At 44.5% G+C, this 18,482-nt stretch overlaps 1 protein-coding gene across 1 annotated transcript in view; it reads left to right on the top strand.

Annotated features, from left to right (window-relative positions):
- The window catches only part of VRK2 (VRK serine/threonine kinase 2), a 70,634-nt gene that overhangs the window by 25,712 nt on the left and 26,440 nt on the right, over positions 1 to 18,482 (top strand). Inside the window, exon 8 of the mRNA XM_083605292.1 lies at positions 1,343 to 1,475. Within this exon, the coding sequence (XP_083461418.1) occupies positions 1,343 to 1,475 (133 nt within the window). The remainder of the gene's footprint in view (positions 1 to 1,342; positions 1,476 to 18,482) is intronic.

The raw sequence follows: 18,482 nt of genomic DNA on the forward strand, positions 1-18,482 counted from the left end.
TCGGCCAGTAAAGAGAGATGAGCGCCGTAACCCCAGAGTTGGCCATGACTGGGATTAAAAGGACATTGATTCTTTAATTAGCCAAAGGCCTGGGAGAAGAGGAATGTTTTTGCCTGGTACCTCAAGTTACGTAATGAAGATGCCAGGTGAGCCTCCGTGTTGAGATCATTCTACAAATGGAGAGCCACTTCAAAAAAAATGCCCTTTCCCATGTTGCCACCCTCTGCACCTCACATGGGGGAAACACACAAAGAAGGCCCTCAGAGGATGATTTCGGGGTCTGGGTAGGTTCATATGGGGAGAGGCAGTCTTTGAGGTATTGCGGTCCGGAGCCGTTTAAGGCTTTATCAGTCAAAAGCAGCTGTTTGAATTGGGCTAGGAAGCTCATTGGCAGCCAGTGCATTTGGGCCAGGATTGGTGTAACACGCTCACACCTTCTTGCCCCACTGAGCAACCTAGCAGCCAACTTCTGCACCAGCTGAAGTTTCCGAACCGTCTTCAGAGGCAGCTCCACGTGTAACGCATTGCAGTAATCTAACCTAGAGTTTACCAAGTCAAATTGGCATGCTCTATACGAAAGTTCATTAAACAAGTGCTCAGCAAGGCGGCTATCAGATTCTGAGAGCATAGCTGGGTTTGCTTGAGACATCGCCCCTAATGGGTTACCGTTTTTTCCTTATTGCTGCCAGATTCAGACATGGCAAAACTGACAGCCGGGGGGCCTTCTCTTTCAGGATTATTTGCGGTTCTTTTTTCGTGTGGCTGTTGGAAAACTTTCAAAAGCTTCTGTTGCAACTACAGAGAGATGTTCTCTCCTGGAGCCTTTTCGTCCCCCCGCCAGAAGGAAAAATTAGTATGTCATACGCTTGGTGTTTGCAGAAAACTTTCCTCTTCCGTCCTTTTTCTGTAAGCACGGCTGTTATGAACTTGTCGAAGGGCTGGCTGTTGAAAGGCACGATCTGTCGTGCCTGCGTGTGTGAGTGTGTTTAGTAAGGAGGAGACGGGGTCCCATAAGCAGCATGGAGACAGATAAAAGACATCTTGCACTTTATGATGTCTGGAGCCCCACCTGGAGAGAAGATAGCTTAGGAGCAAAACAGACAAAAATTCCTTTCTGCTCTGAAATAAGACTGGGTATGGAAGAGGCACGCAACTCAGGAAGGCGAGGGTAGCTCTTAGCAGCCCCTCGATGGACATATTTTATCCTGAGATGCCATTTGGCTTAATAAAATGCAGATCTGAGAGTCTCCTCAAGCCACCGTTTTCCTCCAGCTTAATTAGAAAGGTTATACTTTTTCCAGAGGACAAAAGCATCGTTCATTTCTCTCCTCTTGTCTTCCAGGTTTATCTTGCTGATTATGGACTCGCCTACAGATATTGTCCCGATGGGAACCACAAAGAGTATCGGGAAAATCCTAAGAAGGGCCATAATGGGACCATAGAGTTTACCAGCTTAGATGCTCACAAGGGAGTAGGTAGGTTGCTCTCTAACTCCCTCGGTCTTCCTTCACCCCTTCAAAAACATTTCGGGGGGGAGAAATGAGCAATTGGGCTGGTGTGAAGCGTACTTGGAGAAGCAGCAGGTTTATGGGGCTTTGTGTGGCGACTTCCTGTCCCCCTAAGTCAGTGTGGCAATCTGGAGTGCAGCAAGGGAGAAAGCATGGTACAGAACAGTGGATTTTGAATAATGCTGTAAGGCGAAGAGAACTTCTTTTTTTCCTTTTTTTTTAAAGAAAGGAAATTACTGCCTTTAAGTAAACTTTGATGTCGTGCACTGTGAAGCTGTACAATCAGATCAGGAGTAGAGTGGAACTCTCTCACTCTTTTCCCTCTCACTGCTTCCAGCCTGACTTGGGAACAGGCCAAGTAATTCGTTCAGTCCGCTTTTTGCAGCAGATGAATCTGTTTTGACATCCCTGCTTGCAAATTTAGATGCGGGGAAAGGAGAATCGCGGGCATCCCCCTGGCCCTCCAGGCCTCTCCTTCTTGGCCTTTGAGCCTCTCTGCAGGCCACGCCCCTCACTGGCCTTGATTGACACCATTCCTGAATAAATTTGCCTAGCTGGAGTGTGTGTCTTTAACCTCTGATGGTGATTCTTTCTTGCCTGGATGCGAGAATAGAGAGGCGGCAGGATGACTGTGCATAGAAACCAGCCAACTGTATAAGGTGAAGTTTAAATTCAGGACTCCGCATTCTTTTGTCTCTGGCCCTCCAGAAGGTTATCCAGAATGGAATGTGGAAGATTCCCCCCTCATTATGTGCACCTCTAGATTTTGCAGTTCACCTTTGGTCCCTAAAAGAATGCAAAATAATAATGATAATTATGCATTTTGCTATACAGTGGTACCTCGGGTTACATACGCTTCCGGTTACATAAGCTTCAGGTTACATACTCCGCTAACCCAGAAATAGTATCTCGGGTTAAGAACTTTGCTTCAGGATGAGAACAGAAATTGTGCTCCGGTGGCGCAGTGGCAGCGGGAGGCCCCATTAGCTAAAGTGGTGCTTCAGGTTAAGAACAGTTTCAGGTTAAGAACCGACCTCCAGAACGAATTAAGTACGTAACCAGAGGTATCACTGTGTAGGAAGAATGCCTACAAAATGTGTACAGTTTACCTGCGGAATATTTGTGCATTCGTAGGGAAAATCCACACACAAAAATGGGACTGGTCTGTAACTGAGTGCAAGCTAAATTAATTCAGCAGAAATTTAACCTTGCGGCTTCATCTGTAGCCTGTCTTATTTTTCTACTCATATCAAAACACATAGGAATCTTCCTGCCTACAGGCCACCAGTTGGCCGAACTCAGTGATTGTTTTGGCCCTTTCCAACTATTTTCCGCCGTGCTCTTGTCAAGATGTCTCTCCTTGCTTCTGATTAAACTTCCCAAAGCTCATCATCTTTTCTCATTATTTCGCAAGCTATGTGAAGTGTTAACTTTTTAAAAAATTCTTGCCCGCCCCTGCTCCCTCAAGCTCCCCTCCCCCCACAGTAGCCTTTCATATATCTTACTTATTTAAACTCACTTTGACGGTATTGGAAACACATTTGCAGGTAAATTACATACATAGTCCTTTTATTGGATATTGATTTCACTGCCTTGCATTCCAAGGCAGACTTAATTCAACAATTCCCTAATTAGTTAAAGTCATAACCTGTGTCTTGTATTCATTTACCATTAATTAAACCTCAGCTGTTTATTACACTGCAGTCCAAATTCAATAGCCGGCCCAAAGAGCCATAGAAAAAGAGAAAAAGGTCAATATCGAAAACATATGGCACTTGGGCGAGCCTGTCCGTCCCCCCAATGGCTGCATTGCTTGCAATCGATGGTGGTCAATGCAACACGACTTTCTTAGTTGCTATGTCAGCAAGACACAAAGTCAATTCTAATGTTATGCTAGTGTGGAAAAAATAAAAGTGATTATTGCCAAACTTTGACTACTGTTTAACTTGAGACTTTTTGGGGGGGGGGGGAGTAGGTGCTATTTAGGAGTTCTGTCTCAAATTCCTTCCCAATGTGCCAATAAGATTCCTCCTCTCTTTCTCCTACCAGCTTCAACCCCTCACCCCCACAAAAAACCCCTGCCTCTTCTATAAAGCTTTTTAATTTGATCTCCCCCACCCAAAGTCCATGGGTAGCAAACATGTGCTTTCCAGATGTTATCATATTGCCTTCCACAAATGCCTTGGGGCACGGAATTCAACAAAAGCAGCTAAGAAACAGTTGGGAACAAACATAGGAAGTAAGATTGGATAAATTGTAAAGCAGTGCTGCTGAGTTAACACCCCTGGCAGAGACCTGTTCACGTGGCTGGAAAAGGTTGCCAGAACAGAAACGTCTTCAGTTGTTTCTGGTAAGTGTGGATAGCAGGCAGCTGTTGAATAGCGACAGGAATGCCGTTCCACAGAACAGGGGCACCCACACGAAAGGCCCTGATCTCCTGTGGCTTCTGATCTTCAGGGAACCTTTAGGAGAATCTCTCCTGCTCTCATAGATGTTGTTGGGCTCTAATTTCCATCAGCTTCCACAAGCAGGGTCAGGGATGATGAAAGTTGGAGATAAGCAACATTTGGAGGGCTGGCTTACCCTTGCCTTAAAATAATAATAATAATAATAATAATAATAATAATAATAATAATAATAATAATAATTATTATTATTATTATTATTATTATTATTATTATTATTATTTATTTATAATACAGGTCTTGTACCCCTGCCCATGTGACTTGGTTGCCCCAGCCACTCTGGGTGGCTTTGAACAGAATATAAAAGAACAACAAAACACCATACATTAAAAACTTCCCAATGCGGGGCTGCCTTCAGATGTCTTCGGAAAGTTGTCTAGTTACTTGTCTCCTTGACATCCGATGGGAAGGTGCTCCACAGGGCAGGCGCCACTACCAAGAAGGCCCTCTGCCTAGCTCCCTGTAGCTTCACTTCTCGCAGTGAGGGCCCTCAGAGCTGGACCTCAATGTTCGGACTGGGTGATGAGGGTGGAGACGCTCCTTCAGGTATACAGGGCCAAAGCTGTTTGGGGCTTTTAAGGACTTAAGTCAGTGTTGGTACATTTGCCAGTATGCATACCTTGTATCAGGGGCCAGCAAACCTTTTCAGCAGGGAGCCGATTCACTGTCCCTGAGACCTTGGGGCAGATGGACAATATTTCAGGGGGGGGGGGATTGAACAAATTCCTATGCCCCACAAATAACCCAGAGATGCATTTTAAATAAAAGGACACATTCTACTCACGTAAAAACATGCTGATTCCCAGACCGTCTGCGGGCCGGATTTAGAAGGCGATTGGGCCAGATCCGGCCCCCAGGCCTTATTTTGCCTATCCATGCCTTGTATCCTGCTACAGATAGGTAGCCAAACTACAGATAGGTAGCACAACTCATTACCAAACTTAAAACCATGGAGAGACCTGGTCTGAACAAAGACATTGGATTCTTATCTCATTATACATGACAAAGCCATTTTTCACCTTCTCACCCCTTGCTTTTTCCTGTAAGACCTATTGCAGTCGTTAAGAGTCGTCAACAGGCTCATCACAGCTATCTGCCAATCACCCATTCCCACCACCCTTCTGAGTAATACCCCTCCCCACCTTCTCACTATATAGAAGGATCTGGCAACTTCTGTTTCAGTGTATCTGAAGAAGTGTGCATGCACACGAAAGCTCATACCAAGAACTAACTTAGTTGGTCTTTAAGGTGCTACTGGAAGGAAAAAAATTTTTTGTTTTGTATCCTGCTGTTAGCCTTGCCCCTGCCTTCCCTCTCTCCCTCTTGTAAGCTCTTTTTAGAGAAATGCGGCACAGAAGTGAGATTACAGATATATGCCAATACTGTGTAATTTAGCTTGCAGCAGCTCTGTAGATCTTTCCCAGCTTTTTTATCTGCAAACTTTGTAGCTGGTGATAACCGGGCATCGATCCTGCATTCGAAAGATGCCCTGGACCACTGAGCTGTTGCCCGTTCTCCAAGGCCCCTCCTTCAAGCCTCATATACATTGATGGCTCTGTATAAACAATAATGTCCATACTTAAGAAAAAGTGACAGGCCTTTTCTTTCTCTCTCTTTCTTTCCCACCCCACCTTCTGCCCACCAGAAGAGGGAACGTGCACATCGGCAAACATTTGTGGTCGTTAATAGCTGCTGAACTGTTATCTTAAACTAATACTTTCTAACGAGTTTTACTTGGCACAAACAGCTATACATTATTGCTTTTTCTATTAAAAGGACCATTGACCATGTAATGTAGAGGGCCTTGATAATTTGCCAGCACTGTTAAGACCTGCAGTCATTTAACGCTGGTCATTAGGAAAAATGAAATGGGACTCTTGCGCCTCTCTGGTGCTGAGACAATTGCACTGTTTGACCTGCTGGGAGCATTTCAGGAGGAAAGGGGCCTTAATGGGCAAGCTTTTTCTGGCCCGTGCAACGGGACGAGGAGGGTGGAAATCTGTTAAGTCCACTGATGCTGTGAGACATGCGGCGACAGGCAAGCATGGCCTGTTCTGTAAAAGGCACCTGCATTAGTCTATGAAAGGAATTATCGGGTGAAAAATGGCTCCTGAACGGATGGCGTTTGAGTGCTCACTGTTTCCCTGGTTCAAGGGAATGTTGTTGTTGTTTAGTCGTGTCCGACTCTTCGTGACCCCATGGACCAGAGCACGCCAGGCACTCCTGCCTTCCACCACCTCCCGCAGTTTGGTCAGACTCATGTTTGTAGCTTCAAGAACACTATCCAACCATCTCGTCCTCTGTCGTCCCCTTCTCCTTGTGCCCTCCATTCTTTCCCAACATCAGGGTCTTTTCCAGGGAGTCTTCTCTTCTCATGAGGTGGCCCAAGTATTGGAGCCTCAGCTTCAAGATCTGTCCTTCCAGTGAGCACTCAGGGCTGATTTCCTTCAGAGTGGATCGGTTTGATCTTCTTGCAGTCCATGGGACTCTCAAGAGTCTCCTCCAGCACCATAATTCAAAAGCATCAATTCTTCGACGATCAGCCTTCTTTATGGTCCAGCTCTCACTTCCATACATCACTACTGGGAAAACCATAGCTTTAACTATACGGACCTTTGTTGGCAAGGTGATGTCTCTACTTTTTAAGATGCTGTCTAGGTTGGTCATTGCTTTCCTCCCAAGAAGCAGGTGTCTCTTAATTTCGTGGCTGCTGTCACCATCTGCAGTGATCATGGAGCCCAAGAAAGTAAAATCTCTCACTGCCTCCATTTCTTCTCCTTCTATTTGCCAGGAGGTGATGGGACCAGTGGCCATGATCTTCGTTTTTTTGATGTTGAGCTTCAGACCATATTTTGCACTCTCCTCTTTTACCCTCAATAAAAGGTTCTTTAATTCCTCCTCACTTTCTGCCATCAAGGTTGTGTCATCTGCGTATCTGAGGTTGTTGATATTTCTTCCAGCAATCTTGATTCTGGCTAGGGATTCATCCAGCCCAGCCTTTTGCATGATGAATTCTGCATATAAGTTAAATAACCAGGGAGACAATATACAGCCTTGTCGTACTCCTTTCCCAATTTTGAACCAATCAGTTGTTCCATATCCAGTTCTAACTGTAGCTTCTTGTCCCACATAGAGATTTCTCAGGAGACAGATGAGGTGATCAGGCACTCCCATTTCTTTAAGAACTTGCCATAGTTTGCTGTGGTCGACACAGTCAAAGGCTTTTGCATAGTCAATGAAGCAGAAGTAGATGTATTTCTGGAACTATCTGGCTTTCTCCATAATCCAGCGCATGTTTGCAATTTGGTCTCTGGTTCCTCTGCCCCTTCTAAATCCAGCTTGCACTTCTGGGAGTTCTCGGTCCACATACTGCTTGAGCCTTGGAATAGTTACTCCGCAGATGCTCAAATAGCTGAATTATGTGGTGAGTTGTAGTTGTGCAGCCTGAGTGTGTTTGTGTAATGTGCTCCACCCCTATGGGTTATGGGCTTTTTCTTTTTTGCATATGTGGGGGTAACTATTTTTGGCCAAGGGGAAGTGAGTTGATGAAGAGAGCAGACATTTCTGTGCTCATGAGGACTTGATCCGATGGATGGTGTGACGTTAACATATGAGAGTGCTGGAGGTGAAATAGTTAAACAGGTTACCCAATCAGAACCCGGGGGGTGGAGTCAGAGGGACTATAAAACCAGCTCTGGGAGGGGCGAAGGGGGGAGTTCGTTGGGAGGTTGATTGGAGTGGGAGTGAATTGGGATAGAGTCTGTGGGTGGGTTGAGTTAGTGTAGCAAAATAAGCTGAGTCAGGAACAGTTAGGAACTAGGAAGACAAGTAAATATCTGAGAGGTGGTTTAGTGAGTGAGAGCAGGTAGCGGAAGTTATAGGTCTGGATAGGCACCCCCTGATTGTAATTGACCGATACCGTTTATGAAACCACACGTTTGTTAAACTGCAATAAATATACAGAAGTTTATGTTCCAGTTTAACCCTGACTGGACTCAGTATTGTCCCAGGTAGGGCCTGGGTGGTGGCAGCGAGAAATCAAGTGGTGGCACAGGGATCAATAGATGGTGAAATGTCTGGGGACCCTGTGTGATCGCCACAGATGAATTAATAGTAATAGTAATTTTATTATTTATACCCCGCCCACCTGGCTGGGTTTCCCCAGCCTCTCTGGGGTTCAAGTTACAAAAAAGGAGAGTCTTTCCAAAGTTTCTGACAGTAAGAGCTGTTCGACAGTGGAATGGTCTCCCTTGGCAGGTGGTGGACTCTCCCTTCCTTGGAGGTTTTTAAGCAGAGGTTGGGTGGTCACCAATCATGGATGCTTCAGTTGAGATTCCTGCATTGCAGAGGGTTGGGCTGGATGACCCTCAGGGTCCCCTCCGAATGTACAATTCTAGGAGGCCTGGAAACTAGGAGCGTGCATCAGTCACCAGGTCTAGTTTAGACCCCCTTTTGGCGTTTTGGAAAACCGCACGCCTTAGTCCAAAGTGCTTTGTAAGTGGCCCAGTTTGTCTCGAAATGCATCCAAGTCCATTCGCGATGATGATGGACTGTCATAACAAGGCTGTTTCCATTTTCCTTTCATCTCCGTCACGTAACGCGTGAAGGTAGCCTGCTACAGTGACTCGCTTGCCGCAGCAGAATCACCAAAAGGAGGTTCTAATACGTAAACCCTTCTTGGGTGCAGTGCTGTATCTCTGAACACGCACATGGGCTTCCCTGCCTCTGCACCCCTTGCCTGCATTTCATCACTGGCTTGCTCCTAAACCTGTGCATGTGATTTGCATATGAAAGGACCCAGATTTAATCCCTGGGATCTCTAGGGAAGTCCCCTGGAAAACTGCTGTCAGTCAACACAGGTGAGCTAGGAGGCTCCACGGACAGGCTCTGCCACAGACTGCTTTTCTGCGTTGCTAAAAAATCTCCCCCCTCTGCATGCAGAACTGGGGTTGTTTGTGTCTCGGTCTTAAACAGAATCACAGCTCTTGTAACAGTTTCAGAAACTTCCTCTAGAGGGAAACAGTTGCTATCTGTACTTGTATTAATCCAAAATAACACCTTTTAAAACACAGCTCAAGCAAGAAAGTTAGTTTCAATTTTCAGTTACTTTTCCTCCTTTTTAAGATCAGAAGGGGACAGCTGAAAACATTGTATCTCTCTTACTCAGCTAGCTGTCAGCGGATGGTCTGTTCACAGTCAATGCGCATTTCAAAGTACGGCAGTCTTATTGTCCTATTTGCAGCCCGTTCCCAGGTTCTGAGTGGTGGAATTTTAGCTTCCTTCCCTCTCTCTTGCAGGTATATATAGTCCAAACTTCCCCCCCTTCTCCTGCTTCCAAGGGGGGGGGGGGTTCCACTATTTTTTAATGTTGGAAAGTTAGTCCTTTCCGATCGACTTTCCAAGACTTTAGCTTGCAGGCTCTTTGCTTTGATCTATTTACAAAAGCGGAAGGTGGACTTCCTGTTTGAGCCTCCCCGCTTCAGTACCAAATTAGGTCTTTTTTCCCTTTAAAAACTTCCAATTTATTCTACTCACGGGTAGTTGCTTTTAGAGTCAAATTGTCCACAGGAAAAAGTCAGCGCTCTCCGGCAACGGCTGTGCGGCTTTGCTCCGTGGAAAAAGCAGTCGATTCACAGCACCGCGCCACTCACCCCACTTTGCTCTGGAGCCCCGAAATCGGGTTTCCCCACGAGTAGGGGAGGCGCAAAAGGTGCCCGCCGAATCCCACGTTCACAGGCTTCACCCGCCTGTGATTTTTGAAGGGTCTCCGCCTTCGCTGTGGCGGCCAGACCCGGTTCCCACAGAGCAAATTCCTCCTAGTCAGAGGAATTCCGCCATTACCGATGGCACTAACTCACATGGGCTTGCCTGCCTCTGCACCCCTTGCCTGCATTGCATCACTGGCTTGCTCCTAAACCTGTGCATGTGATTTGCATATGAAAGGACCCAGATTTAATCCCTGGGATCTCTAGGGAAGTCCCCTGGAAAGCTGCTGTCAGTCAACACAGGTGAGCTAGGAGGCTCCACGGACTGGCTCTGCCACAGACTGCTTTTCTGCGTTGCTAAAAAATCTCCCCCCTCTGCATGCAGAACTGGGGTTGCTTGTGTCTCGGTCTTAAACAGAATCACAGCCCACCTTGCGGCAGAAGTGATAAAATAGCTGTAAAGCCATAAAAATGCTATATGAGCGATAAACATTCGGCATTGGGGGCTCTTATTTCCTCCAAATTCAATTTTTTTGTGCTTGAAACCAGTGGTCTAAGCAGCCGTATGATTGGCTTGGGTCTCTCTTCCCCCCAACCCAAATTTTAATCCCAGAATCTGCCCAGATCTTATGGAGCATTCGTTTTCTTTCCCGAAAACTGCGTTGTGCAAATAGTGTTGCCATCCTTGCTTGTTCCTTGATAATTAAAGAGAATTATACCTGCGTCAAGCATACCTCTTAAAAATTTGTTACATTGTTAGTAGTGTTAAAAAGTAATATTTGGATCAATGTGGCATATGGATTTTTGCAGATTTTCTACTCACTGAGGCATGCAGTCAATACCTAATTTCTCTGGAGATATACTGCGCTTAACATATCGAGCTTCTTTTAAATACTCTGGGCCCTGCACGCAGAGTGCATGAGACTGGTTTTAATTTGCCATCATTGATGAACATAAGAGGAATATGAACTGTCTGAATTAAATTTGTTCCAGTGTGTTTATCTGTAAGGGGGTGGCTGGCTTGGCTGGCTGGGGGGGTGGGGTGGGGAGGAAGAGTTCAGGTGCTGTCTCCTGTCCAATTGCTTTTAACAAGTAAATTACACAGCTGATGCTAAGAGGTTTGTTCCTTTCCTAAGAGAGGTGGAAATCTTCATCTCAATATGCTTTTTTTATTAATTCGACAAAGCGATGCTGAAGCACTTCTGCACAAGTGTTTTGCAGTGATAGCGGGGCATTCTCTGGCATGACGCTTTAAATATGCAGAGAGGCTGCGGTATGTGATGAGAGATGTGTTGCTGGACCTGAAGCCACATTCGCAGCACTGTGATACCACTTTAAACAGTTGCGGCTTCGCCCAAAGCATCCTGGGAACTGCAGGTTGTTACGGGCTCTGAGCACTGCTAAGAGCAGGCGTAGACAAACTCGGCCCTCCAGGTGTTTTGGGACTACAACTCCCATCATCCCTAGCTAACAGGACCAGTGGTCAGGGATGATGGGAGTTGTAGTCCCAAAACATCTGGAGGTCTGAGTTTGCCTATGCCTGGTTAAGAGACTCCTATTCCCCTCTCAGAGCTACAGTTCCCAGAGTCCCCCAGGAAAAGGGATGGACTGGGAAACCAGTCTGGGAGTTCTAGTTCCGTGTAGCCATCTCGTTAGGACTCTCGGCACCCTTAACAAACTGTAATGCCCAGGGTTCCTTAACAGTGGTTTAAAGTGGCATGCCGATTCGCCGAGCTTGTGAGACTCAACTGATAACAACGAGAAATAGAGCTTTTAAGTGGTCATTGGGCCAGTTTCTTGCCGATAAAAGATTCAGCAGGCGCGTTCCATTTCAGCTTGTAAAATGCACGCTGAAAACTTTTCAGTTCCGTCTTGCCCTACGCAGGCAATTAAGAGCACATCTTTCCACAACAGTTAACTGCCGTCTGTTTTTAGCTTTTTTATATGGCCTTGATTGTGTGGTTTCACATACTGTCGCCGTAAACCGCTTTGATGTTTTAAAATGGAAAGCAGTCTAGAAATACCTTTATGAATAAGATTAATTCGGTACAGGGTTCAGATCCTCTTTTGGCCACAAACTTTGCGGCGGCGTAATAATCCCAGTTAAGTGACCTGAGATTTATTAACGAGGATTTGATTTCAATGCCAGTTTTCTGCCACTAAGGAGACACAAAGCGGCTTGCAAGACCACGTAAAAAGCAAAGCAATGTAGAAGAGCAGCAAGGAAAGCACCAAGATGGCTGGTTTTTGTTTGTTTTTTTGGTTTGTTTTAAACCCAGTGCAGTGAATTTGCCATTTGTCATGGATGCTTTCTTTGAGGTTCCTGCATTGCGGGGGATGGGGAAGTGGACTAGATGTCTTTCGGGGTCCCTTCCAACTCTACCATTCTCTCCTTCTTTGGCGATCACTCGTAGCCGAGTAAGATTGTCTTCCATAAACACAGTTTTAATAAGGAGTCCGTAAGTGACTGTGGAGGCCAATTTTAGATCCACACGTCCTTCCACAGTGGGAACATAGGTTTCCAGACGGGAGTTGATCACAGTGAGGGTTTGCCAAGCATGCCTTCCTCTTAGCACGTTTCTCCCTTGTGTCCTGAGTTCAAGTGTCTTCAAAGCCCATGACAGCTTTGGTTCTTCAATTGGTGCGCTTGCTGGCAAGTGTTTTCCAATTGTTGGTGTTTATACTACATTTTTTTTTAGATTTGCCTTGAGACAGTCTTTAAACCTCTTTTGTTGACCACCAGCGTTACGCTTTCCATTTTTAAGTGTGGAATAGAGTAGTTGCTTTGGAAGATGATAACCAGGCATCCGCACAACATGACCAGTCCATCAACTTCAACATCAGTTTCAACTTCTACCATTCTGTGGTTCTGTGAAATGGATGAGACACAATGGTTTACTAGCTTGGGACATTATTATTATTATTATTATTATTATTATTATTATTATTATTATTATCGTTATCATTATCATCATCATCATCATCATCATCATCATCTAATGTTAACCTTTAAAGCCCTAAACGGCCTTGGTCCTGTATACCTAAAGGAGTGTCTCCACCCCCATCATTCTGCCCGGACACTGAGGTCCAGTGCCAAGGGCCTTCTGGCGCTTCCCTCGAAGCAAAGTTACAGGGAACCAGGCAGAGGGTCTTCTCGGTAGTGGCGCCCGCCCTGTGGAATGCCCTCCCACCAGATGTGGGAGGACACCAGAGAACAACAACTACCAGACTTTTAGAAGACATCTGAAGGCAGCCCTGTTTAGGGAAGCTTTTAATGTTTAATAGACTATTGTATTTTAATATTCTGTTCGAAGCCACCCAGAGTGGCTGGAGAAACCCAGCCAGATGGGCGGGGTATAAATAAATTATTATTATTATTATTATTATTATTATTATTATTATTATTATTATATTTGAAATCTAGCGTGGTGCTGCAGTCTCCTACGTTCTTCATGCTGGCTAGATCCCACAGTGCACCAATGATGTTTAAATGACAGAATTACACTGGGGTTGGATCTCTTAGAAAGTTCCCACGTGGACCTGGCACCGTGGCCCGTTCTGCCAGAACCACCACCTAGCCTTCCCACCCATTGGGCTGCCACTTCATGGAATACGCTCATGTTACCTTTCTGTGCGGAAAGGATGGTAGCTCATTGGCAGAGCATCTGCTTTGCACGCTGAAGATCCCAAGTTCGATTCCCCGGCACCTCCAGGTAGGACATGGAGAGATTCCCTGCTTAAAATGTGGAAACCACTGCTGGTCAGAAAATGCTGAACTAGATGGGCCAACGAGCTGACCTGGTATAAGGCAGCTAGCTCCCTTTGTAGCGGGTCACTGAAATGCATTTGCTTGGAAGTGAATAACCACTGCCATTTACCTTAAGGACCACCTTTCCCTCACCTGAACTGGCTTGTTTGTACAGATCTTCTAGTTCCCCTTCCCTTCAGCAGTAAGGAAGGTGAGCAGTTCTGGAAGGTGACCCTAACTCCAAAACTCTCTCTGGGAAGGTTTGAAGTGCTTTCCACACCAGACAAAACAGCTTTTTAGTATTTTACTTCCCCGGGCCTTTTTAATTTCTGCGTTCACAAAGTAAGAGTAAGAACAGTAAGAGCTGTTTGACAGTGGAATTTGCTGCCAAGGAGTGTGGTGGAGTCTCCTCCTTTGGAGGTCTTTAAGCAGAGGCTTGACAACCATATGTCAGGAGTGCTCTGATGGTGTTTCCTGCTTGGCAGGGGGTTGGACTCGATGGCCTTTGTGGTCTCTTCCAACTCTATGATTCTATGATTCTATGAAAGTGTTTTCATCCTGGCTGAGACATACGCTCTGTTGTTAAACTAGCATATATTTACAGTGGTACCTTGGGTTACAGATGCTTCAGGTTACAGACACTTCAGGTTACAGACTCCGCTAACCCAGAAATAATACCTCGGGTTAAGAACTTTGCTTCAGGATGAGAACAGAAATCACGTGGTGGCGGAGCGACAGCAGTGGCGGGCCCCATTAGCTAAAGTGGTGCCTCAGGTTAAGAACAGTTTCAGGTTAAGAACGGACTTCCAGAACGAATTAAGTTCTTAACCCGAGGTACCACTGTATATCACAGTGTCTGAAGTATGGATGGAGCTATGTTGTGGCATTGGCTGGCTTCACAGTTTTTTCCACCTAGTGATTTTGCCATAGGATGCACACACACATCATGATTTGCAGTATATTGCCAGGTCAAAAACTAGGAAACCAATGTCGCGATATGGACTTGAGACCCATTTTGGATGATGGATCCCTAGTTTTGGCCAGATAAAGGAGGAGGATAGAATTCTTTTGGCCATTGCGAGAACCACCATCCCTATTTAGCCTCCTTTCCTTTCTGTCCTTCTAAAGTCAACACAGCATGCATAGCAAATGTTGCTAGATGTGCCACAATCTTAGACTGGAACTATTAGGCCTGATTCTGGCTTGGCAAAATGTAATCTTGCTTGTGACAGTGTAGGTGAAACCTGTTGAGACTAAAAGTCCTTTCCGGAATTATAGGGACAGAACTGCCCAAACCGTATAGAAATTTATTCATGTATGCTGCTACAGCGGCAAGAATGTTACTTGCCCAAAAGTGGAAAGAAGGAGGAAGTCCCAGGAAAAGAAGAATAGATACAAAAACCTGTGGAATATGCAGAAATGGCAAAAAAATAAGAAACCAAGATCGCAAACTTTTAATAAAAGGATGGAAAAGATTTATTGAATATTTACAAATGAACTATAAACAGATAAGAACACTGGCAGGATTATTGTAATAACCTGCAGTTTTATAAGAGTATGTATTTAAAGTAGATGAATAAATGAGCAAATTAAGTTAATTTGGATATACAGGAAATATGAAGAATAAATTTAAGGAGCCGCAGAAAGAGGGGGAAGGAAGTCAAGTTTTGAAATGTAAAAAAAAAAAAAAAATGATTATAAAATTATTGAAATGTATAAAATGGAAAATCATAAAAAGAGACTAAAAGTAGAAAACATAAGCATGCATTCTGAATGACCAGTCCCCATCAGAAACCATGTGGCTAGGTTTTGGACTAAGATTACTGATCTTTTGTTAAATAAAGGGCATTTGATCAGTTTTTGAGGAACTCCAGGAATCTCTCCTGCAGTTTGAAAACCTTGGAGTACATATTTGTTGTATTTTTAGCTAATATTTAACCAAAAAAACCCTGCACATCTTTCCCAACTCCTGTCCCCTTTCCTATGTATTCTTCCTTTAGAAATAAACCCAGAGTGGTTTTGAGCACGCTAGAAGAATCTCTGTTGTTAAGACTGTTGCCAATATTAGGCTTCAGAGGACCATGAATGGAGGAGGCTGCAGCTCAGGGAGGAAATCACATGAGGTCTTGAGTTCAGTTCTTGGCATCCAGGGTTAAAGAGTCCTAGCAGCAGATATTGGAAAGACCCCAGCTTGAGAGCATTGCAGAGTCTCTGCCAGTCATTGGGGACAATAGTAGGTTAAATGGATCAAACATTGTAGTTGTTGTTTTAAAACCACCTGCCCCATGAAACTAGAACAATGGGGGTACTCCGTGCTTTGGCGGTTGTGGGTTAAATCAAAATAAAAATGAGTGCTATTTCTATTAATTATGCAAATGAAGCATGTTTGCCCTTTGAGGCTTGCAGAAGAATAATTACTCAGGATAAGGAAATACACGCAAAGAGTTATGTGCGGCACTGAAGAACCACCACCATATCATCTCCTCCTGCCCACCTCCAAAAAAAATCCCAGATCTGTTTTCTGAAGTATCACCAGGATATCAGCACACACTGAAACCTTTTATTTTTGTTTCATAGCTTTTGGTACTGGAAGCTGAGATTTTCAAGATGCCGATTCTTTATTTTACTTACCAAGAGGTTTAAAAAACAAAACAAAACAGGATGTGATGCATAGTACCATCAAATTAAAACCCACGTTAAAGGTAAAGGTACCCATGACCATTAGGTCCAGTCTTGACCGACTCTGGGCTTGCGGCGCTCATCTCGCTTTATTGGCCGAGGGAGCCGGCGTACAGCTTCCAGGTCATGTGGCCAGCATGACTAAGCTGCTTCTGGCGAACCAGAGCAGCGCACGGAAACACCGTTTACCTTTCCGCTGGAGCGGTACCTGTTTATCTACTTGCACTTTGACGTGCTTTCGAAATGCTAGGTTGGCAGGAGCAGGGACCGAGCAACGGGAGCTCACCCTGTCGCGGGGATTCGAACCACCGACCTTCTGATCGGCAAGCCCTAGGCTCTGTGGTTTAACCCACAGCGCCACCTGCGTCCCTAAAACCCACGTTACGCCCCTCTTAAAACGAGTGGTCAAAGTTAACCGGAGTGCAGCAATTAATAACATGCAGATTGAAATGAAAACTTCTAAAAGTTTCCCCTTGAAAACTGAGGCTGCTGGGACTGTTCACATTTCCTGGGGGAAGGAATGTCGCAACTGCAAGGCCACATCCCCCTTTCCCATGGCCAGATTCTGCATTTGCAGAGAGGCCATCGAAGCGCTTGCGTTGTCACTCCCTAAAGCTCTGCTCCTTCCTAGGAAACCATTAGACTACTAAACCTTGGTGTCTTCAGTTCCCACAGCCAATTGCCACCCCCCCCCAATACCTCTCAGTGCAGCTCTTGTTTCATTCTTCTAGAAATCATACATCGCCGACATGATTTGGCCACGGCTGTCAAACAAAAGAAAACTCTGCCCAATAGTGACGCTTCCCTAAAGCTTGCTATTCTCCTCTTAAGCCTGATCTGATTTTGCGTATGCATCGGCTATAAAATGTGCCAATTTATGGACATTTACTTAGCGCGTGCCATCTCCCGTTCCTGGACCGCTTCCACCCCACACTATTTTGCTTGGCTTAGAACGGTCACTGAAGAATTATGCCGTTAACGAGCAAAACAATTTTCAAATGCCTACTTTTCCCCCCTTCGTAGTTCTGGTTTGTCCACAGAGAAATTGAACTTAATCTGATTCTAAATGAGGGTTGGGTTTCTCCTTGGGAAAAATATAGGCCTGTAAAAGTGACGGATTATAGAGAGGAAGTGTTGGATTTTCCAGACATGAAATTATCAGAATTGTCACTTTGTTTATGACATCTTAAAAATGAAGCAACACGATCCTCAGTGAAATTTATCCTTTTTGAAATTGACAGGAAGCCCTCAGTAACACTGTCTCTGGATTTTTAACCAACCTTCCCCACCTAGTAACAGCATAATAATTTGCCAATATTTCTTTTAAAACAGTATAAATATTCTGCCCTCACAATCTGATTTGAGGAGAAATGCAGCGAAAAAGAAATATGTGCACCTTTGTATAAAAAACTGCGTGGATTTTGATGTGGGGGTACAGATCAATGCATTATGAAATGATTTGCTTAGAAATTGTAACTTTTTGTTATTTACTTTTAAATGAGGACCAGGTGAGTTTTATTCAAGGAAGCAGGCTGACAAATAACAGAAGGCGGCTGATAAAATGCCCTGCATTATAACTTGCTATTTGGTACTCATTCAGCTTAGTTGTCTCAAGGCATCCTTAATAATTTCCTCTCGCCCTCTCATCTTTGGCAGTTTGCATACTTATTTATTTTGTGTGTGTGTGTGCTCGCTAATGCACACAAGGACTAGAGTGAATAAAAGAATGGTGACCCTCTTCCTCTCTGTCAGGGAACAGGGAGCACAGAAAACATGCCAGCTTCCCAAATGTCTTAAACGTGCAAGTTTTAAATACATTTAAAAAACGCAAAGCAAAATGCATCGTGGGTAATCTCAATTTTTTTTTTTTTAAAGATTTCAAAGCAGCTTGGATATAGGTACACCGTGTGCAGAAGTGGAGGGAAATTGTGTCTCTGGGGTCTTTTTCTCCTGAAGAAGAGTTGCAATAATTTAGCTACAGGATTTTAAATGGCTTAATGTTTCCTTCTGGCTTCGTGTCAAATTGCATCTTCAGTTGGGGGTAGAGGAGGAATATTTGTATGTTGTGAGCCACCCTGAGATCTACGGATGAAGGGTTGTATACAAATAATAATAATAATAAGAATAAGAATAAGAATAATAAGAATAATAATAATAATGGCATAGAAAAACAGACTTTAAAGTTAATGGACTATGTGGGGCTGGTGAAACTAACAGAAAATTAAGAAACCAACAGGACAGACTATTTATGAAGGAATGGAAGCCCTTTTTGGGATACCTGAAAAAAAATATCAGATGAAATCGCGAGCAGGATTTGAAATGGTAGGAGCGGAAGGAAAACGATAATATTTGAAATAAAAATATGTCTTGGGTGAAA

The sequence above is a fragment of the Podarcis filfolensis genome (genome assembly GCF_964270895.1).
Source record: "Podarcis filfolensis genome assembly, chromosome: 3".
NCBI lineage: Eukaryota > Metazoa > Chordata > Lepidosauria > Squamata > Lacertidae > Podarcis > Podarcis filfolensis.